The sequence below is a fragment of the Archocentrus centrarchus genome, chromosome 12 (genome assembly GCF_007364275.1).
Source record: "Archocentrus centrarchus isolate MPI-CPG fArcCen1 chromosome 12, fArcCen1, whole genome shotgun sequence".
Taxonomy (NCBI): domain Eukaryota; kingdom Metazoa; phylum Chordata; class Actinopteri; order Cichliformes; family Cichlidae; genus Archocentrus; species Archocentrus centrarchus.
In genome coordinates this window covers 5,196,153-5,218,272 of record NC_044357.1, presented here as the reverse complement: position 1 = coordinate 5,218,272, position 22,120 = coordinate 5,196,153, and the positions used below count along the sequence as shown (strand labels likewise).

Sequence of the window (22,120 nt, the reverse complement as noted above, 5' to 3'; positions counted from 1 at the left end):
TGTGTAATCTATGTAATCTTAATAATGTAAAACCCAGAAGGCAGGAAATAAGAGCATTAGTTGTGATGTAAAAGTGATTTCTATGTGAACAGTCACAGACTTAAGCACCTTTAACTGCACTGAGGCCAGTGATTTTTTTTACCTATCCCATATCTAATGGGGGTTAACAGTGCTGGTACATAGCAGCCTGTAGCATTTAAAGTCAACAACCTGAGCGTCAGATTTCTCTATTTTATTGACACGAATCATTAACTATCTCATCTCAGGTACAACACATGTCCAGCAAAGCGCAAAAAGAGTGAAAAGCTTTTGTCCTCAGCAAGAGTATACATTTAAACAGCATTATCCTTCGCTAGCAGTGGGGGGGATACATAACATGAGACAGGATTTATCCTCTAAAGAAAATGCCCTCACCCTACTAGATGATGTGAATTGAAGATAGAAGGACCTGGTTTTCAGTATACAATACTAGATACATTCTGTTGGGTTTTTTTTTTTCTTCAGAGAGATGTGAGCTAGATAGATTCCTCCTACGCAGTCCAAATAAACAAACACAGAGAGGCAAAACCGGTGCCAGCAGTTACAGAGATACAAAAAATCTGAAAAAAAATAAAAATAATAAAATGATTGCAAAGAAATTGAAATAAACAAAACAAGAACAAAATCGAACGGAGCAGGAAAAAGGTAAATATCTCTGCAAACCCTCAAATCCCAAAGGCATTCTACCTTTTTCTTCCACCCACCCTACCACCCTCCTTTTTTAATAGTATCATACAGCAAAAAGACATTCAGAAGACCGGAGTGATAGAAAACACTCATGCAAAGAAAGCCTTTTTCACACATAGTCACCAACACAGGGAAATCATCTCAAAGAACAGCGCTGTCAACAGTCAGTGCCTTCAGGTCTTTTAGTGGATGTTGTTATTGATGTTTTCTGTTTCTCTACAGACTTCTGATTTGCTACGGTACTTAATAAAAAGAATATGACACACAGCATCCATTAGGCTATCAAGTCTTCTGACTAGAGTGACCTCCCGTTTTTATGTTATGTCCATGGGACATGGGGATCCAGCAGTTTATTATAACAGTCTTTGTTTCAGGACCCCCAATGACCAAAAGGAAAAGTTCATTCTGGGAGGATTTCTGCAGAAGAACTGGAGCCACAGGAATGAGCTTAGGTTGATATTCCATGATATAAAAAAGGCGTGGTTTTTTTTTTTTTTTTGGCATCTGTTCTTATTCTTTTATATCTGATATATTTATTCTACTTTTACAGTCATTTTTTTTTTAATACGGCAAACAATTAAAGAGTTTCATTCCAAAATAAAAGACCATTTAACAAAAATGATGGCAGCTATTAAAATAAAGTCTACTAAGTTAGAAGTCATGTCATTTTATTTACAAAACAGTTCTGTTTGTCACACAGTCATCTGTGATAGTAACTGATATAGCATTTTTTTATTTTATTTTTTGCTATGCTCAATGTATCACATTTTGGAATGAAACTCTTCAATTTTAGATTTTTTTTTTTTCATATTCGCTCTACTTTGCATTCACTGGTGATGCAGTCTTTCAGAAATAATTTGATATTATAAATAGAATGTCTCGCCATTGAGTCTTTTTGAGCAGATATATTTTTGTATATAGTGAGATTTCTTTTACAGAGAATATGTATTTATGGATTCAATCCATGTGCGTGGTTACAGTTCCTCTGAGCGGATGACATGGAAAAGTGTAACGTTGTAGAGAACCTGGTGACCATTGTTCCAAGCATAGAGTGCACGGTCACGCGGGTTATAGTCCAACATGGAAATATGTGAGTACTTATTCTGGAAAGCAATGTCGATGTACTCGTAAGTAGAGGAGTTGGTGGAGTAGGCGTAGTAGACTTTGGTGCCTCCTGAGTAGCCATTGGTGACATACAGTGTGCCACAGATCATAAAAGATTCGCCGGCACTCCTTTTGGGGTGGTTGGTGGTCCAGCTCTTGATGATTTGCAAAGTGTTGGGGTTCAGCTTGCTGATGACAATATTCCCGGCATTCTGGTTGGTGGCATAGACAGCCCACAGTCCTCCCTCATCCACCATGAGGTCAATATCAGAATGCCCTCCCCAGGCGTAGTGATACGCATTATTAAAGCCCGCATAGTCGAGCTGCCGGGACTTGCTGATGGAGGAAGTGCGGAAGTCAAATTTGATGATGACGTGGCTCTGGAATTTGTTGAAGTAGATGGAGCCATTGTAGACCACCTGACCTGTTCCTGACCAGGGGTGGGGGAGCCGGTGGGACGTGAAGTTGTCTGACGTCATGAAATCCTGCATCGACTTGTACTCCCGCACAAAGCGGTTGTTATGGTAGCCATCCATGTACCAGACCTAAACATCAAGACGAGAGAGAGAGAGAGGCAGAATTAAAACGCAGCGCTACTTCAAAGCTAGAAATCCCTATCATCATCATTCCCGTGTGTGCCTTTGTGAATTTAAGAATCGAGCATGCAGATCACACACAGAATAAATCAAATCACATCGTCAACAAGCATCCCAATTAAGTTAGTGCTCAGGCTTCCTTGAGGAGCAGGCAAAGCTGAAATCCATCTACTTCTGAATACAAACAGTCAGGATGACAGCCACAGGGTGGCATGCACCAGGCCCCGCAGCGATAATGCCCATCATTCCAGATAAAAGGCCTGTCCCAGCTGCTTCGACCCAGCTTCCTGCTGGCCCCTGTGGAGGTGGGCAGAGAGCTCTCATTCCAGAGCCACTGGAGACTCATATGCTTCCTCAGTCTCAGTGGGACTGAGACACCTAAAGCCTTTCCTCTACCTCTACCTGGTTCTACATGCTGTCGTGATTAACTTAAAAATGATTCACATCAAGGAAGAAGGACTCCACAGGACCAAAAAAAAAAGTACTGCAGTAAGGTACGAAAACCAGGAGATGAAAAGAATCGGGGCAGGCATGTCTGCTTCCATCAATTAAACTCTGTTTTTCCTCTCTGCCCTTTGACAGCGTGGAACATCTTTCATGGGTTCTGTTCAAAATGTATTAGTTTCAACCAAAGGAAGTTGACTTAGGTCTGCTAAAAATAATCTTAGTCAGCAATAAGCTTCAACCTTGCTGATAAGAAGTTTGTAACATAAAAATTCTGCAGCCTGTGTTGTCAGAACAGTTAGCCTTCAGAAAGGAAACTGTAACTGTAAAGAAGCACAGCGTGTGCAGCTGAAGTTTTTACCCCCTTTAACTCCCGTGTGACATTGAGATTTCCATCTCTTATTAATGTGTCTAATAAAGCGGGAGCAGAAAGAGCATGTCCACACTTGGCAGACAAATAAACCTTCTTTATTTCTAGCTTCTTGTCAGCCGAGAAGCTTCCTGTTCAAATCATATAGATTTATACCTGGTATTTGTTTTTAATGTGTTTTAGTAATGAAGGCAGACCTACAGTACAGTACTGTATTTATTCAGCAAATCCCTTTGCAAAGGAACATCAGATGCAATCAACTAGGGACTTGATAGTTAACAGGCCTTTCATCAGCACTTCCACAGTAACACATGGTCGAGCACTTAATATGTAAGTACAGATTAGTTTAACACAGTTTGCTATTGAGGTTTGATACCCAGCCCTTCTCAATATCATAATCATACTGGGAGGAGGGCCACACTGAGTGACCGTGTGCCACATACCCGAGTATCTCCTTCAGGTGCCAGAGGGTCAGTCATCCAGGAGCCAAACCTGGATCCAGATGTCTTGATGGTGATGGGGTCACTGATGCCGGTCAGTTTGCCACATGCTGCAAGGAAAAAGTGAGATACCTACAGCAATGCCCATTTGCATATTCAGACTGAATCACAATTTCTACTTTACTTTAAATCCTGATGAACTTGCCTAAAAGGATAAACGAGTCGACGTCCAGCTTGCTGCTACGCCTTTCTCTTTGCGTGATGTACTGTGCAAGAGGTGCTTATTATTCAGTTCACACATACTAATGCCTGTTTTACTCTCTGCATGTGGATGTGTGAAAAAGTGAGCGAAAGAGAGGATAAGAAAGGGAGAGCCTCTGTGTATTCTGTTCCTGTGTGCTACTGGTGAGCTGCTGTAGTGTTAATTAGTGCTGATTGAGGTGTTAAAGAATTTGACAAAACTAACACTGATCTCTGTGTCCCTCTTGACTGAGAGTCAGTTAGACTAATGTGCCCCTTCTAATGAACGCAGGGAGAAATGAGAGACATGATTTTACTAAACAACAGTACTTGCAGTACATCTCTTTGTTTAAGCTGTTTTCAGACAATATTTTATAAAGACAGGAGTCAATGAGATGGTCTATGACTTAATTTCATCACATCACATCACAAGTTCATTTAAACAGCAGGATGCAATGGTGCCTTTTGTTACAACTCCATCATCTGTCATGCGCTTCATGGCTGTGAAATGTCATTTTACTCTGCAAATCATACAATATCAATTTCATTTGTGCTTCCTCTGCTTATCGTTCTCCCTCGGTTACCTGTCGCACTCTATCTCCTTTCTATCACCTACATAATGAAACTTGTGGTTTTGTGTTAAGAGTGTTTGTGCGTCTCTGTGTGCAGCATATGTCGTGCCTGTGAGAATTTGTCGGCATCGCACCTCAGCGGCGGCTGAGAGACAAACACATGGTCACGTGAGCAGCATCTACTATTTCTAGTGGGGGCTTGAGTCCCATTACGTAACCCTCAGTGGGATTAGAGCCTGGATTAATACATTGGCCATTGATTTATTTATTTCTTTTCTCTAATCATGCTTCTGTCTTTAGATGACACTACTATTGCAGGCTGCTGGGCAGCCGGCTGATGGATCTGCATTCTGGAGTTGTGCACAAGGTCTAATCCCCTTTTGGCCTGGATTTACATGGGCCGAAGCACAAGGCAAAGCAAATGGAAAACCTAATGGGAACTGGAGCTGATGTAACAAAAAAAAAGTGATGATTTAGATGCAGAATGAAGACTCATTACTATAGGCACCTATTTGCCTGTAGTAATGAGAATGCTTATGGTTATTTCATATTTTTGTTTTTCTGTTTTTCAGGTGCATCTTAAGCACTTTGACCACCGCAAGGCAAGTGTCATTTAGTGTCATTATATTCAAGACAAGGTAGAAATCAAATATATGGCTCAATAATAAGATTTCCAAAGCATCAAGGCCCACGTTAACAGCAACTTTAAATGTAGGGTCTATGACTGGTAAAGAGAACGAGCTGGCTAATGTGATGGAGGGAAGGAAGGTAGATACAGTATATTGTGTGTGGTGGATGGGAAGCAAGGACAGAAGCATTGGAGGTGGATTCGAGTGCTCTACCGTAGATAGAAGGGAAATGGGGCAGTGGTAATCTTGAAGAAAGAATATGTGAAGAGTGTTCTAGAGCTGAAGAGAGCGTCAGACAGGATCATGATTTTGAAGATGGGGTGATCTTGAATGTTGTCAGAGAAACAGGTGAAAGAGGAATTCTGGGGTAAGTTGGATAAAGTTCTAAAGAGTGCTCCCAGGTTGGAGAGAGTGGTGATTGGAGTGGGCTTCAACGGGCATGTAAGTGAAGAGAACAGAAGTGATGAGGAGATGCTGGGTAGGCATGGTCTTAAAGAGAAAAATGTAGAAGGACAGATGGTAGAGGATTTTGCAAAAAGGATGGAAATGGCTGTAGTGAACACATACTTCAAGAAGACGGAGGAACATAGGTCACATAAGAGTGGAGGAAGGTGCACACAGGTAGACTATTTCTTAAACAGAAGGTACCTCCTGACAGAAACAGGAGACTGCAAGGTGGTGTCAGGGGACAATGTTGCTAGGCAGCAGTAGATGGTAGCCTGTACGATGACTTTGGAAATAAAGAAGAGGAAGTGCATAAAGGCAGAGGCAGGGATTAAATGGTGGAAGATGAAGAAGGAAGAATGCACAGAGTTTGGAGAGGGGTTCTGAGTGAGGCTAGACACTAAAGAAGGCGAAAAGGACTTATATTGATTGGCCAGGCATAGATCGAGCTGGAAAGGATGTGCAGCATGTTAGGGTGACTAAAGATAGAGATGGAAATGTACTGATGAGTGAGGAGAGTGTTGAGGAAAATGGAAGGAATACTCTGAGAAGCTGATGAATGAAGAAAATGAGAGCGAGAAAGAGAGGAGGACAGATGAGGAAAGATGGTTTATCAGGAAGTGCTATGACGCTATGAAGAGTGGAAAGGTGGAAGGTCCAGAGACCTATGAAGGCATGGGGATGTCTAGAAGAGAGGGCAGTGGACTTTCTAAACAGATTGTTTTACATGAGAGTGTGAGAAGATGTCTGAGGAATGAAGAATAAATGTATTGATGACAGTTTTCAAGAATAAAGATGATGTGCAGAGCTGTAGTACACAGATGTACAAAGTTGGTGAGCTATGAAGCTATGGGATTGAGTTGTTGAAGCTAGGTTAAGAAGAGAAGTGGCAATGTGAGCGGCGGTATGACTTCATGCCGAGAAAGAGCGCTACCGATGCAATCATATGTTGAAATCATATGACAGGTTACAATGCCTCGGTTCCAAGGGAGGAACCGAGGCATTGTAAGAAGAAGTCAGAAGTGGCAGAGAAGAATGGGAAGATGAAGCAGGACACGTATGAGGACAGTGTGACAGTGGTGAGGTGTGTGTTTGGAGTGACAGATGGGTCCTAAGTTTGGAGACAAAGTTAGAAAGGCAAGGCTGAGATGGTTTGGACATGTGCCTCTAAGAAGGTTGATGGATGTAGTGAAGGAGGACAAGCAGAGGGTTGGTGTGACAGAAGAGGTTACTAGGGATAGAATGAGATGGAGGCAGATGATCTGCCGTGGGGACGCCTAAGGGGAGCAGCTGAAAGAAGAAGATATTCAAGAAAAGGCAGACACTTCCACAGCTGATAAGGCTCATAAACTGGGCAACTCACACCAACTCATTATTCAGCTTAATGAAACATTGTAAATATTAGATTAAACAGGAGTAGGAAGATCAATGTATATTTTCTTTTAGAATACCTATAGATTTTTCAGTATCAATATAGTATATGAAGAAGTGTGCTTTAGAAAAAAAAACCAGGTATGGCTAAATGATGTCATGATCATCTTAGTCATTTTTAGTCAATCAATTCATAAAATTGACTTTATTTTCATTTTTCAGGCATGAACAAATCATTATAAAGATGAGAATAAACTTGGTCAAATTTAGGCTACCTAGCTAAAATAGGCTAATAACATTATTGCCTCTGCCAAGGATGTTATGTTATTGGTAGCATTTGTGTGCGTGTTTAAACACGATAGCTCGAAAAGTTTTAAATGAAATCTGATAAAACATTGCAGGGGTGTAGAGCGGGGTCCTGTTAACAAGCCATTAAAATCTGGCTCACATCCACCGAGGTCTTCAAGGTCAACTTAATGATTTATTGGTTGAAAATTGACAAATTGACAGCCTTATAACTTAGAAACTATGAGTCGTACAAGTGTGGTGTGTATTGTGAATGTATAGAAAGTACCATATTAAAGATTTAAAATATCATGTCACATTTGACCTCTCCTTCAAGGTCAATAAATTGAGCTGAAGGTCAAAGTGACAATAATGCTACATACAGCAATTTAAAAGTATGTTTCTTATTGACATTGTTTGTATTGGCAACATTTAGGAAATTATACCGTTATATGGGGATTCTAAATATCACATTATAGTTTACATCTGCCTTTCTTTCAAGTTGATCGTAAAATGTGTTATATCTTTAAAAAAAGTTTTGTAAAGAGCAAGAGGATGAGCTGCCTGGTTAGTTAGAAATACACTGTAGTATAATATTATATAATAATCTGAAGTTATTCATGTCCAATTATTTATAAATCAATACCTATTATCCCTTACCTGCTCCTATATAATGTTTGTGTAATCAAAGTAAACCTCTGTCATGCTGCCCTTATTTGATTTTTACTGCACTAGAAACGTCTTCAAGTCTGTTCAAAAAGAACAAAGAAAACAAAATCAATATATAGAAAATACAAAACTATTCCCTTACAAGTAAATACTGCCCAGAGAGTGAGCTGCCTTGGCGGAGCTTTCTGCTCTTGTTGAAATAGATAATCAGCTAGTTTCACAATGTGGGGAGAGGTAAAGAAGCCCCCATCCCTCTGAACAACAAAAATAAGGTTTAATTAACTAATTATTCTTAAGAAAAAGAAGAGGGGAAGTAAAGGAAAGGGGGTGATTTATAATTACAGAAATATTCTAATTTTGTTTTGTTTTTTTCAGTCAAGACAGAAAGGGAAACCAATGGCAGCTTCCTGCTTCATTCATCAGTATTTCAGTGTGAAAAGCCTGGATTTGCCTGAAGCTCTCAGTCCCGCCACATTGCTGTGGGACAACACAAGGTGATTTATTTATTTGATTATTGCCCAGCAAGCTGGCATGTCCTCTTGATCGATGGCCATTGTGTCCCAGCAGCCGTTGGGCTGTTAGTTTCTCCGGCACAAAACAGCTTGAAGGACAGCTCTGTGGGGACCCTAGTTACTCTCTTTCACTTTTCCTGCTCGCCTTCTCTTTATCACTCTCTCTCCTTCCCAGCACCGCCTTCTATTAGTTTCTCCTGTCTGTTAGAAACTTCAATTTTTTTTTCCTCCCGATATTATTATTCAGATGCAAATGCTGCGAGTGACCTTCGCAAGCTTAATCTCAGTAATGCGAGTACTTGACTGTATGTGGCTGCACTACGCATGACTGCATCTGCAATAGTGTGAAGATGAAAGGAATAGCCACCCTCTGTTCTGCCTGAGCCAGTCTCTCGCTGGGTGACCTCACCTTTATCTCATCTGATATTGCGTACACACAGACAAGCACGCATGTGGACGCGCGCACACACACACACACACACACACACACACTTAGTGACTCCCGCTGGTCCTTGCTCTCCTATCTTTGGCAGCCTGACCATAGATGTGAGGGGTGGCATGTTAATTGAACTGGGAGTGAAAGTACAGAAACGACTCCGGGCTGGTGGTTCGTAGAAGCAGATGTGACCAGTGGAAAAAAAAAAAAGAGCGGTGTATGCTGAGATAAAGAAAAAGAAATTCACAAGAAACAACTGCTGATCTGAGATTAGGTGTGCGTTTTTGTAGTCTGTTTATTCGCTCTTAATCCCTTCAGAGCGCGTCGTCTGTCTTTTTTGTTTTTTTTAAAGAACAGTCACCAGTAGAACCAAAAGCTTTTTCCTTTCTGTCATCTTCCTCTGTGAATAATTTGAATCAGGGACACAATATACCCGTGATGTGCTGCGTGCAAGTGTCTCTGCTCTCGTAATATATCTTAGTCAGTGCAGTGTGGGTGTGCATCTATTAGCACTGTGGGATGTGACAGAGGTGTGAAAAGATTCAGACAGGGGCTAAAAGCAAAAGATACGATGCGATGAGAAATTGTAGACTTAAGATGCGGCAACTCTGTAGCTCTCCTCATCTTTAACCATCCCTTGGTGCTTGTTTGTGTCATGCCTAATTGTGTATTTTATAATCCTGTTATTTTTAATCACTCAAGGTCAGTTTTGTGGAACAGTAGAAAAGATTCCAGTGTCCAAAGAAATCAAAAGTTAAAAGGCAGGGCCTGCTGAAAAGAAGAAATCCAAAATTTTAGGAACCAGGAACCCTTTCGACCAGGATGTTTCTTTATAGGAAGGGCTGCACAGGATTTATAGAAGGCAGTAATTGCAGAGTACATTAGTATCACGTTATGGACTTCATTACTGGATTAGGTAAGAGTAAACTGAAAATAAAGACCAGCGTACACAGAATAGAACCAGAAGATGCAAAGGGAACTGTTGTTTTAATCCCGTGAAAATATGAAGTTTAGTAGTAGATGGTTATAGCCACGCATTATGTTCCTCTCATGTGTTCTGTATCGTGTTAATATGCCTGAGGATCTCCTTCTGGACAGTCACAACATACTCATGTAAGTCAGTGGGTGCATGCATGTGTTTGAAGCAAAGTGTGTGCCAACAGCCAACATAACTGTCTGTGCCTACCTAATTTTTGCATGCATGCTCGGAGTCTCTCCTCAAGATTTGACACTCTGTTGTGGAGCTCCTCGTAGTCATAGGCCCCCATCTCCTCCTGAAGTTCGCTTAGAACTGACGTCAGATTCTGGACCTCCTCCTTAAACTGCAATACCAATTTGGCATCGGCTTTGTACTCCTCCAACACTGGTATCAACGGTCTAAGCTCCTCCATTTTCGCCTTTATGGCCTGAAAGGGTTAGAATAAGCTCGGTTGAGTGTCATGCGCGGCAGAAGGAGAGCCCGCTGTCCATAAAAGAAAAGAAAAGGAAGGGGGGGGAAAAAAAAAACCCAAAACACCTGTCTGCACCTGACTACTCTAACTCTATCCTGCCTCTTCTCTGATCTGACGACCCCTCCTCCCCCTTTTTTTTTTTTTTTTTTTTGCGTGTCCGTGTTCAGTGTTCTGTGTGTGAACTTTTGTGTTCTGTCTGTGCAGGTGTGTGTCTGAGCGAACAAACCCAGAAATTTTTCTCCACCCGCTGGACGAGCAGAGCAGGTGGCTCCGTCCCGGCAGTGACCAGCCGATAAAAAGCAAGCCCTCGGTACACCGACAACAATTGGGAAAGCTCTTTATTGGTCATCATCGTTTAAAATGCAACATCGTATTAAGGGTTACATGCTTTTACATGTCACACACAACAAAGTGTCTCGAATTGTACGTCTATAGTTTTACGTAAAGATTTGTTGAATAATCAAATATGCATAGACAAAAGCCAAAGGAAAATAAAATGAATAACAGCAATTAATAATAATAATAATAATAATAATAGTAATAATAATAATAATAGTAATAATAATAATAATAATAATAATAATAATGGTTTACGTTTTAAAAAAGCTTTTAAATGGAAAACTTTGACAGCAGTAACATGCAGGAAGAGATCAGTGGTGGGTTGGTTTGGGAGAAGGGTGGGGTTTCTTAGTCTTAACGGTGCTAAAGGTAAATTAACTGTTTGACGCCCAAATGCTCTCAGTACTGTGGCCCAGTTCAGGGGGAATCTGGAAATTGACCTGCCTCTTCTTCCCTGTGGCTCTCTTTACATGTCTTAAAGTTAGCCCTGCAAGCAAGAAAATGACAAACTGTTGACAGGGGCTGGAGCTTGCTAACCTATCTAACAGACACACATACAAACACACTTAGTATATGCACTGAGAGACATTGCACAAAACTGCACACATGCACTGAAAGAGGCGCTGGCAGCGTGAGATTTGCGAGCATGCATGAATGGCAGGATCACAGCGGAGCTGGTAAGACGGTATTAGCATCTTACCTGCACCGCTGCTCTCGATTCAGGAACCAAGGTGAGGATGCAGGCACGCTTAAATTTGTCTGAGTAACCGCAAACAGGAATTTCTTGTCTAATTTCTTGTTACGTTTTTTGTTTTGTTTTTTTGTTGTTTAATGTAGAGCCGAAATGACTTAATTGTTGCTCAATAGAAAAATAAACGTCAAATCTGTTGATGGAGGTTTCCCATCCCCCAGTCATCCATTTACTTAAACAATAATTAGCATATAGATCAATAATAAAATAACTTAGCTCTAGTAAAAGGAGAAGTACTCATAAAAAGATTATCAAACACTCCTCTACCCTGTTTGCAAAAAAAGGTTCTGTAATGTGTGGACAGTAAACCCAGAGGAAAAACTCCGTGGAGGGTTTAGTGTCTACTAGATGTTGTCAGGGAAGTGTGTCCCATGTGCAGAGATCTTTGTGCTCACTGTTGATCACTGTGAGTGTATACAACATTTCACCTTGATGAGGTAGGTGTAATTCATATAAGATGTCTTCTTCAATCTTCTCCAAGCTCAGATTCCATCTATAATCTACATGATTTTTTTTAATGAGTTGAAATTATGGATATGAATTACGGCAACATCACTTATGTGTCAATTTATTTTGCCTTTTTAATTATGCATACAGATTTCTTGGGACGTAATATAGTGATTTAGATCATTCTGAGCTCTCTCCACAGTGGAAACACTCACACACAAAATGGGTAAGGCAGCTTCTAATGAGCAACAGAGCAGCTATTAAGGAATGATGCTTGAATCAATGGCTTAAGAAGAGGGTCTTTTACCTTGTATTGCTTGGCAATGTTCTGCTTATGGTTCTCCTCCACCTGCCTGAACTTGGTCTCCAGACCACGGAGCTGAACTTCCATCTTCTCTACATACTGCAGGTCCCTCTGGGTGCGCTGGTCCAGCACCTGGATGGACTGGGTCATATTCTGGACCTGGGATGCGCAGGCAAAGGTACGCGTGAGCAAGAACAGTTGCAGGAATCGCCATTTGCAATGTAATTAGAATAAGAGATGCAGAGAAAAGGCAACAGCCTTTCAATATGTTGTGTTCGGCTTGGCGTTCGTCTCGCAGTGAATCACAAACTCTGACATCAGGCCAACTCGTCAGGGGCCTCAGACACATGGTGCAAGTGTAGAATGCATACTGCTTAGACATTTGTTTTCTCCAAATCTGATTTGGTCCAGAAACGTGGCTCATCTTTTATTCATTCAGGAGGCATTTGCTGTTGTCGGTAGCTGTAGCTGCAGTGCTGGCTGCTTATATGAATGAGCTAGTAAACCTGCATTTTTTGGGGGGTGGGGGTGGAGGGATTGTCTACATCTTTGGGTAAAATATAGGTTTTCATGAATGTGCTTAAAGGTTCAATTTGTGTAAATGGGGGAAGCTCTCAGTGTATGGGCACTCAGCTGATTGCATCATTAGATATCATCTAATTACAAATAAGCTTAGTGTATAGCTGCCTCCTGTGATCTCTTGGGTTTTTCGTGAGCTCATTAGAGCATGACTTCTATTCTTGTCCAACAGGCAGAAGACCACAAATACAGAAAGCCGAAGAGAGAGTGTGCGTGTGTGCACATCTTTGTGTGTGACTAAAAAAAGGTCTAAGGAGTAAAGGTGGTTCCTCTGGCCCACTGTGTGACTTTGATTGCTAGGTGTGCTGCAGAGGAGGCAGGCGATAATTACTTTCTCCAGCAGCTGCCTCAGTTGTTTGGTTCGGGCATCTCGTGAGCACATGGACTGCTGGGGCGCCACCACAGTGCAGACACACCTTCCCTCGCTATCCTGGGCTGAACTGTACACCTGCCACGACTCCTCTGGGTTTGCTGGCAACACCTGAAAACAAAGGAATGGATAAAAGAAGGAGGAAAAAAAAGGTGAGGTGCAGAAAAACAGCTCAGACCAAAACAAAGACAACAGGGTGACGTTTCTGCCGTGAAAACGCATCCCCGTGTTTATCTGTGAAATGATAACGGAGGAAACTTTATTGCTGTTGGGGTGTTTTGTTGCTTGCCTGCTTCTAACACTTTATTATATTTATCACCATCAGGATGCCACAAACCATTAGGCTCCACCCACTATCGCACTGTATATTTTAAAGCAGCCAACCGTGACTGCTGAAGCCTGTCCCATTATTCAGGGTTGGGTGTGTGAAACCTCAGAGTATAATGTATGACGTCAAGAACGTGCCCCCCCCCCCCCAAAAAAAAAGAGATAACACCAGTTATTAACCTGCTGACAGGACGACAGTGAAGGAGGTGACTTTGACAAAGCCATTCATCACTGCATCAGCCAGAAAAATAAATAAATAAATAAATCACTGGAAAGACCTGCTGATTAGTGAGAAGGAGCGACTTCAGTGAAAACCAAAAGGAGCAATCAGCCACTGTCAGTCAGTCAGCTGCAGTTTTCGAGCAAAGGATGTGCTGACAAAGAAACCTGTCAACAAGCACCTGTCTTTGTAGTGATCAGACACAGCTCGCTGAAAAAAGAAAGTTAAATAAAAGCCCAGCGCTCTAATATATGTGCAAATCCACAAATCATTAAAAAAAAATGACATTCAAGCTTAAGCTCAGACCCCTGAGTTCAGTGCTTTTAATGTTTATACAAAATAGCCTTTTAGCTTTCACTTCTCATAATATTACCCTGGCACAAAACAGCTCTGCATCTGCCAGGAGCCTGACAGAGAAACGCCTCATTTTGACTCCCCAACAGTACCTTGGCTGTGAGCGCCTCTCTCATTCACACTCACAGTGACAGAAAGAAAGAAAGCATGAAGACTCCCGCTGTCAGAGCGAAATATAAGACTGCTTTGAAATTTTCCTCATGCCACGCCATTCAATTTGCAGCACAAATCTCCTCAGAGTTAAATCAACCTCAGAAGAAAGGAGGGGAGGAAAAAAAAAACTACCAAATGATAACTTTTCATTAGTGCAGGATGCTCATATCAGCAGCGGCAGCAGCATCAGAGTGGCAGCTGGAGCAACATCAAACGGCAAGAGGAAGAATCTATTAAGGCTCTCCAAGTCTTTTACTTTTGCAGGCGCCTGGCGAGCGCGTGAATTTCTAAATTATAGACCAAAGGCACCCAAGAGAGTATATGACTATATTTGGACTGCATTTTAATTGCGCTCATTCAGAGGAGGTTAAAAAAAAAAAAAAGCCAGCCATCCGCAGTAAATTGTGAAACTTACTCCTGTGCTCCGGTCTGGGTACCCTCCCTGCGCCGCCGTGAGCCTGGTGGTATTGAGCCCCACCAAAGAGGGGAGGGTCTGCGACATCCAGTTGGTAATCATCGCCATGGTGCTCAGCACGACACCAATCTTCAGCAAAGGCACCGACATCTTTGCGCTCTGCTCTGACTTTTATTTAAGTCGTCTTCATTCTACAGACTCCAGAGAGAAACAAGAAAGGCGAGTCGTGTTGCCCAGAGCGTCTTCTTGTTTCACCCGGGACTCCGGCTCGGCTGGTCTTTTTTTGGACATCTCCACGGAAGCACCGGCGGCGAACGAGTCGAAGGCGAGAAAGTAGACCGAGACTGGAAGGTCGGGACGGAGACTAATAAAACTGCACGACTTGATCCGGTGCAAGTGGGTGCTTAAAAACCCGAGAGCAGCAGCTGGAGACGTCCTCTGGATAGCTCCTCTGCCCGCGTTGTCCCGCACACTGCTGCCTCTCTAGTTCACCGTTACTATTTCGTTCACGCCCGACGGTCCGCCTCCTGCCTTGCTGCGCTCTGTGATTAAGTGCCACTGACTACACACACAGGCAGCTCCAAGTGGATGTGAGGAGGAAGGAGGAGGTACTACGGATCTATCTATATCACCAGACGCAATGATGTCAGCCAGGTTGGGTCCGTTCATGGTAATATCTGGGATTGCGCCTGAGTCGCTCACAGTTGGCCGACACTAACTGTCCCCTGAGGGAATGGCAATGAGCAGTGCGACCGAGGTCGGCCGACAATGATACCGAGGGATTATTTATAGCAGGCAATGACATTTCTTTCTCCATTGCCCCAAAAGGAGAAAAGGCTCTCGCACACAGGCGCAAACATCATGGGATCGCGCATGGTAACCATTCAAACTAACGCAATCACTGCAGTGCAGTCGAGTCTGTGATAGCACAGGCCACATGTCAGAATAGACACACAAAAACGTAGGATGTCGCATTGCAATGGCAGTGAGGTGGCAGGGCTCAGAATATGTTTTATTGATGGCATACTGGGTGCCTTCAGCCCAAAGGATGAGCCTTTAATTCGTGGAACTCTGGCGCCACCGTGCAACAGATTCTGGCGTTGCTGAAATGAAAGAAATGAAGTTAGTTTAAAATACAAGCCAGGGCTCAGAAATATGAAAAAAGAAATGTTTACAAGAAGGAATTCTGATTACTATTGAAAAAGAGAGTTAATAATGATTAAGTTTTTCTTCTTTATTGATTATTTTTAGGTCTCAAACGATTTTAAGTATGTTTTCAAAGGTGGTTTGGTGTGTGTGTGTATATATATATATATATATATATATATATATATATATATATATATATATATATATATATATATATATATATATATGTATATATATATATAACATCAGGAAACTTCCAGAGTACTGAGCCCACACCTGCAGATCTATGGGGCAATGCTCCAGCCTATGGGCTAAATTATAGTACTGCATGATACATGAGGTCCCCAGAATAGCAAGAAAGGTTTTGGCTATTTCTGTCAGCTCCATAATGCATTTTACTGGTAAACTGAAAGCTGAAAGGAAGGTTTGTGCTCACTGCACCTCCATGTTTCTCATATTTATTCTTCTCTCTCTCTCTCTCTCTCTCTCGTTCTCTGTCTCTGGCTGCTCTTATTTCTCACACTTCTTCCTGACCTTTGAGGTGAGAACTCAAAAGAGGTGGCTTCATGTGTTACAGTGGAGTATTGGCAGGAATCTGCTCACCTCTGGTCTGCTGTCCACTCCAGTCTTGCCGTGTGTGGCATGATGCAGTACAGCAAAGCACAGCAGGGGTCTCTAACAGCATAGTTTTAGAGTGGATTTAGTTAGGTTCAGGCTTCATTGGTGTGGATTCAATTTGATTCCAAAGCTAGAGAGCCTACATTTACTAGGGCCAACATTTAATATAAAATGGTCAGCAGTGAAGCAAGAGGGATGCCACAAATGCTCTTTTAAATGACTGATTCATAGAACTTATTGATCAGTCATTGACTTGCCAGAAAGTCAGACAGAGATTTGCAAATCAGACTCTCATTCATTAGAACTCCTCAGTGATAAATCGGTGCTTCATGCATGTCTACAAGACTTCAAATAGACAGACGCACTTGAAACACTTGCACAATTGTTAGTTATGTCTAATATAATAACCCTGCATCAATAAAAATGTGATGGAGAGCTGTTGCTCAGATTATATAAGCATTTTTTTTAAGAACGTGGTTTGTGTTTTGTAGTTTGTTTTCATTGCTGCCACCTTACAATACAGGAAAGTGTAGATGTACCTGAACAAATTATAAAGTAACAAAATCACCAAACCAGACACTCAGAAGTTACCAGAAAACACAGTAATGCTGAGCATTAAAGCCTCGTAAAAGTCGGATTTCTGACTGCAGGCTGCTGTAGTTTGTAGTGAGCTGATGTTTATATTGCATGCCTACAGCAGGATAACCACACTGTCACATTCAGTATCCAGTTTAATAAGTGTTTATAAGGCAGTGGGGGAAAAAAAAAAATCACATTTCCAGCCTGCAAGTGCACTACAAAATACACCGTACCTCCACCTACTCTTCTTCTGCTCGCACTCTCTCTCTCTCTCTCTCTCTCCTTTGCTTCATCGCTCAGCCAGCCATACTGAATAATAAATAGCTTCAACCCCAGCTGCCAATCACACCACGCATATTGCAATTCAGCTCAACTCCGTCTCTGCGTTCTCACGTAAAATCTGATTGATTTTTTTTTTCATACATTAAAAATCCTTAACAATTTCACAATGTTCCTTTTGTTGGAGCCTTTTGAGTTTAAACTTGAGGACAGAGGTGGACGTGCTGGCGGCGTCGATTTAAATTAGAAGCATCATTTTTTTTTTGCCTTATTTTATGTTAGAGTGCATAATATAGATTCAGTTTGTAATGGTGTACAAAAACCTAAAAGTTTAACGTGCAGGTACTTATAGTCATTTTTCTGTAGGATGATTGGTGGGTGAGTTAATGATACGTGGGTTTCGTAGTATAAAAAGGGGTAGCTATAACTGCCCCTTTTATCCCATCTAATTTGTCAGGTGTCACCGAAATCCTTCAGGATGTGGGTTTGCAGCTCGGGTTGAGCCACTAGGTGAGAAACAGATGCCACTCTGGCTGCTTACTATTCTTCCCTGTGTGAACACTAGTCAGTCGCCAAATCCTTTAGCTGAGGGGATAGGAGGTGAATGAACGTGGGCAGACTTAAAAGAGAGAGGTTGCCACTAATCAGGCGTCTCCCTGCTACTTCAGAGAGATGTGAAGAAAAGAGCCGTGGCTGCCCCACACTGTCTCAAACTGTGTGAGAAGCAAGGTGGTTAATGTGGTCATTATGAAGGCGTCATTGTTCAGCATCAGAGGTTGAGGCCATGCTGCTTGGGTGTTTTTTTTTTTTTCCTGATGAGTAATCTGGCAATGAAAAAGCTCTCTATCTTTCAGCGTCTACATCCACCTCTCACTATATAAAACCGAGAGCAGATGTGGAGAGGCCTGGCTTTACCTAGAAACAGAAAGCGAGCCTGTCAATGTATCTTGTCTTTGTGCTCTTCTGGAAGGGAGCAGACAGGCATTTCTGTGGGGCTAATATCGACTTACCTTTGAGCAGGTGACACACGTTCTCAGGCCATCATGGAGAAATTGTCACTGTAACGTGGGGGCCCTGCACCACGCAGGACTTGAACCAACTGTCACAAAACAAAGTGAAATAGCCATGCTTTCCCACTCCCCACTCACTGATGGCTCCCATCAAACTGTTAAAACTGACCCCAATGTGTCAGCATTTCTGTGCACCCTGCAGCTGTGCTGTATGTCCAGGCTGCATGTTTCGAACTTGTTGCCTCAGTACAAAAAGATCAAATGTGCTCCAGTAATAACTCTGTGTAAGGTTATAGCTTTGATCAAATTACAAATCAAATACCAGCTAAATGTCAAAACCAAGCTCTGAATTTAAAAAAAAAAGAAAAAAAAAAGTTCAGCTCACAGCGTGCTGACATTTCTCATAAAATTGCGGAAATCAATTGCTGGCATATTTCCGTCAAAGCAATGTAACGCCACTGTTGTTCTAGCACATTGTTGTCAGGGCCAGCGAGGTTTGCAACAACCTACTTCCAACACATTTTATTGAGTCTGTCACTTGGATTATGTCACGGAGACATATTTACAGATAGTACCTCAGTGTCACTCTGTCACTTTTTGTTTTTATGGCCTCTAATTAGCAACCACAATTGAATTCACACAACAGAGAATTACATGAATTATGACTTTGTGCTTGTACAAAGGCAACTAAATGCTCAAATTATCCGTGGCAGGGCCTGGCAAAAACATAAATCCACTCCCCCACCCCATCCCCCCCACCCCTCACCCACCACCACCAAACCCTGTTGTTTGGGATCATTTATAAAGGCAGCAATCTAATGCAACAATAACTCCTTTATGCATAGCTACAAATGGCATTTAACACAGTGTGAAGTAATTCATAGTTCCAGTAAAGAATCACACATGCACATTTTAATGATGGCACTGTTTCAAACTACTGAGCTGAGTGGCTTTACATTGCTGAACTCAGTGCTCGCTTCCCTTCATAAAGACACCAGCAAGTCACATTGTGGTCATGGAGCATGCTCAGAACACCTTCTGTGAGACTCTGCATTTGATTGTGGAGCCCCTATTTAAGAGCATCCCTCAGCAATGGCCTTTTTTTTTCAGATAAATCTACAGGCAGCCTATTCTATTGTACTAGAATGGGGCTGCAGTTGATTAATCGGACCAGTTGCTGATGAGAAAACTGTCCGATCATGCAATCCTGTCCCTCTATCTGGCCCGTTTGTCAGAGATAACTGAACGGGGCTCTCCTAGACCTGTCCGCGCCCGTCAAGCACAATGTATTCACATCTTGTAATCCCGCCCGTTAATCTGTTTAAGCGGGGTAGAGGGCTAATTCACCGGGGCTCTTTCGTGCGAGGTAAAGCGGGTAATCTCTCAGTGGATCTGGAGCCAATTAACCGCGGGTTCTATCTTTTCAATGCAAGAGGTGGAAAATGGCGTTAAAAAAAAAAAAAGCAACCTACTTGGGTGAGTTCTGTGCCCATGAAGATGAGGAGAATCAGAGTCAGGAGCTTGCTCGCAGGCTGCATCTCTTGCCTCCGGTGTGTGTGGACCAGCGGTCTCACATGCAGATCGAGTCCCTTTGCGTCCCCCCGCACAGCAGTCCTTTCCGCTCGGCTCTCTTTTCGCTCTGCAGGTCGCCCGATTCTTTTATTATTATTATTATTATTATCGCGATTATTATTCTTTGATCCCTTAGCAGCCCAGTGGCAGGAAGAAACAAATCTGTTTCACGGAATCGTCTCTGTGCATATTCATTTCATATCGGGAGCCTATCTTCGGTGCCTCTCCCTTTCGGTCGTGGCCGCACTTATTTATCGCTGCGACGGACTGTGATGAACATTGGGCTAAAGGCGCGCAAACACTTTGGGATACACGGCTATAAACCTTCACTCTGATATTGCCAAAAGTTTACCTCCCCGCCTCAAGCTGCCGTATAAGCTCTCGATGAAGAAAAAAAAAAAAAAAATGAGAGTGACGGCGCTGTTCATGGTGCTGAAAGCGGAAGCTGCATCGCCGAGAGAGGGAGATTTAAATTGGCAAGCATACAGAAGGACTGAAGCCTTTCCAAGATTATTTGCTGCCAGATAATCCATCACAGTAAAGAATTAAGATTTATTCTTTGCTGGCTTTAAGGCTAATCACAACTACTAACTGATTCAAAGAAGTAATTTCACAATAAAATACAGTTTTGACCGTCTGAAAATAGACCAAGTTATATAATGGGAATGTATAGGCATATGCTGATTTATGCAGTATTCGACTATGCAATGCTCCTTCTCTCCTGCTGTAGTTATTTCTGCATTGTGTAGGCTTAACAAAAGAAAATTTAGCAATTTTACTTTTAAAACAGCAATTTCAGTGCTGCAAATTCATGGGTGGAAAAAACAACACAAAACAATAGAAAAAAGAAAGGCGAGGGAAAGTCAAAGGTCATAAAAAAAAAAAAAGCACAGCCTAAACTTGAAATTTATATGAAAAAAAGGGCGTGGGGGAATCTAGCAAATATGTTCACACTGCATGTGTTTTCACACATTTATGCTACATTTATGCAATTCACATAGGCCTACTAGTGTGGGGTGGCTGTAGCTCAGTAGGTAGAGCAGGTCACCTACTGATCAGAAGGTCAGCGGTTCGATTCCTGGCTACTCCAGGCTACATGCCAATGTATCCTTGGGCAAGATACTTAACCCCAAGTTGCTCTCCGACCGTCCCGTCGGAGTATGAATGTGTGTGAATGATAGTTAATTAAAAAGCACTTAGCTTAGTACATATGGAAGTGCTTGTACAGTATGTAGGAGAGTGCATGGGTGAATGTAAACATGTTGTAATAGCGCTTTGAATGCTCATACTGAGTAGAAAAGCGTTATATAAGAGCTAGTCCATTTACCATTTAGTCTTAAACATGCCAACACACGTATATATCCTTTTAAATTTATACTGATATATGAGAAAGAAAAAACAAACATCCAAAATCCACAATTTCTCAAATACATGTTCGATATTCTGTAATATTTGTTTTAATAAATTGTGTTTCTTGTATCGTGCATAGACATTTACTTTAATTAAAAACTTATTTAGTTTAATAAGCCGCCTTTTTGGTATTTGCTTCAATGCTGAATACATTCTGAATAAATAATTCTCATTTCAACTAAGCCCAGTGCAAGGTTATTCCAAACTGATATGTTTTGCTTTCAAATTTACCTCCTCTGAAAACCTAAAGACTTCTCACCAACATGTAGCCCTAACTAATAAGTGCATGTATTTATAATTAGGGCTGGATCAGATGACCCTGACCCATCCTTTTGTTATGCTGAAATAGGCCTAGGCTGCTGTTCCCATGATGAGTGTTTCATTTTCATTCACCCCTTTTCATTCTGTTTATACCCCACTCTATATTTAATCTTTAGTTATTATTCATCTCTGTCTCTCTTCCACAGTCTGTCTTTTGTCCTGTCTCCCTCCCCTCACCTCCAACTGGTCCTAGCAGATGACAGCCCCTCCCTGAGCCTGGTTCTGCTGGAGGTTTCTTCCTGTTAAAAGATAGTTTTTCCTTCCCATTGCCGCCAAGTGTTTCCTCATTGGGGGTTGTTTTGATTGTTGGGTGTTCTCGGTAATTAATGTATGATCTTTACCTCACAATCTAAAGTTTGGTGGAGGGGGGTTATGGTGTGGGGTTGTTTTTCAGGAGTTGGGCTCGGCCCCTTAGTTCCAGTGAAAGGAACTCTTAATGCTTCAGCATACCAAGACATTTCGGACAATTTCATGCTCCCAACTTTGTGGGAACAGCTTGGGGGTGGCCTCTTCCTGTTCCAACATGACTGCACATCAGTGCGCAAAGCAGGTCCATAAAGACATGAATGAGCGACTTTGGTGTGGTGGAAGAACTTGACTGGCCAGCAGAGTCCTGATCTCAATCTGACAGAAC

At 42.0% G+C, this 22,120-nt stretch overlaps 1 protein-coding gene across 3 annotated transcripts; it reads right to left on the bottom strand.

The window, feature by feature from the left end:
- Positions 1–457: 457 nt before the first annotated feature.
- Positions 458–20,144, bottom strand: olfm1b (olfactomedin 1b). 3 transcript variants are annotated; one of them, XM_030742514.1, is made up of 7 exons: positions 14,549–15,093; positions 13,041–13,190; positions 12,134–12,289; positions 10,025–10,244; positions 3,684–3,790; positions 2,224–2,375; positions 458–2,007 (listed from the first exon to the last, which is right to left on the bottom strand). In XM_030742514.1, the coding sequence occupies exons 1-7, from the start codon at positions 14,696–14,698 to the stop codon at positions 1,701–1,703; spliced, it is 1,242 nt and encodes a 413-aa protein (XP_030598374.1). In that variant the 5' UTR covers positions 14,699–15,093; the 3' UTR covers positions 458–1,700. The 3 variants fall into 3 exon arrangements, with proteins under 3 accessions (XP_030598374.1, XP_030598373.1, XP_030598372.1); XM_030742513.1 differs by lacking the exon at positions 14,549–15,093 and adding an exon at positions 19,656–20,144 and having other exon boundaries at positions 458–2,375; XM_030742512.1 differs by having other exon boundaries at positions 458–2,375; positions 14,549–15,095.
- Positions 20,145–22,120: the final 1,976 nt, after the last annotated feature.

Excerpts from the sequence above, each read along its gene's own strand:
- olfm1b (XM_030742512.1), bottom strand. The coding sequence starts at position 14,698 with ATGTCGGTGCCTTTGCTGAAGATTGGTGTCGTGCTGAGCACCATGGCG. Across the intron at positions 13,191-14,548 it reads ACCCAGACCGGAGCACAGGA|GTGTTGCCAGCAAACCCAGA; the intron begins GTAAGTTTCACA and ends CTTTGTTTTCAG. Across the intron at positions 12,290-13,040 it reads TGAGGCAGCTGCTGGAGAAA|GTCCAGAATATGACCCAGTC; the intron begins GTAATTATCGCC and ends TGCGCATCCCAG.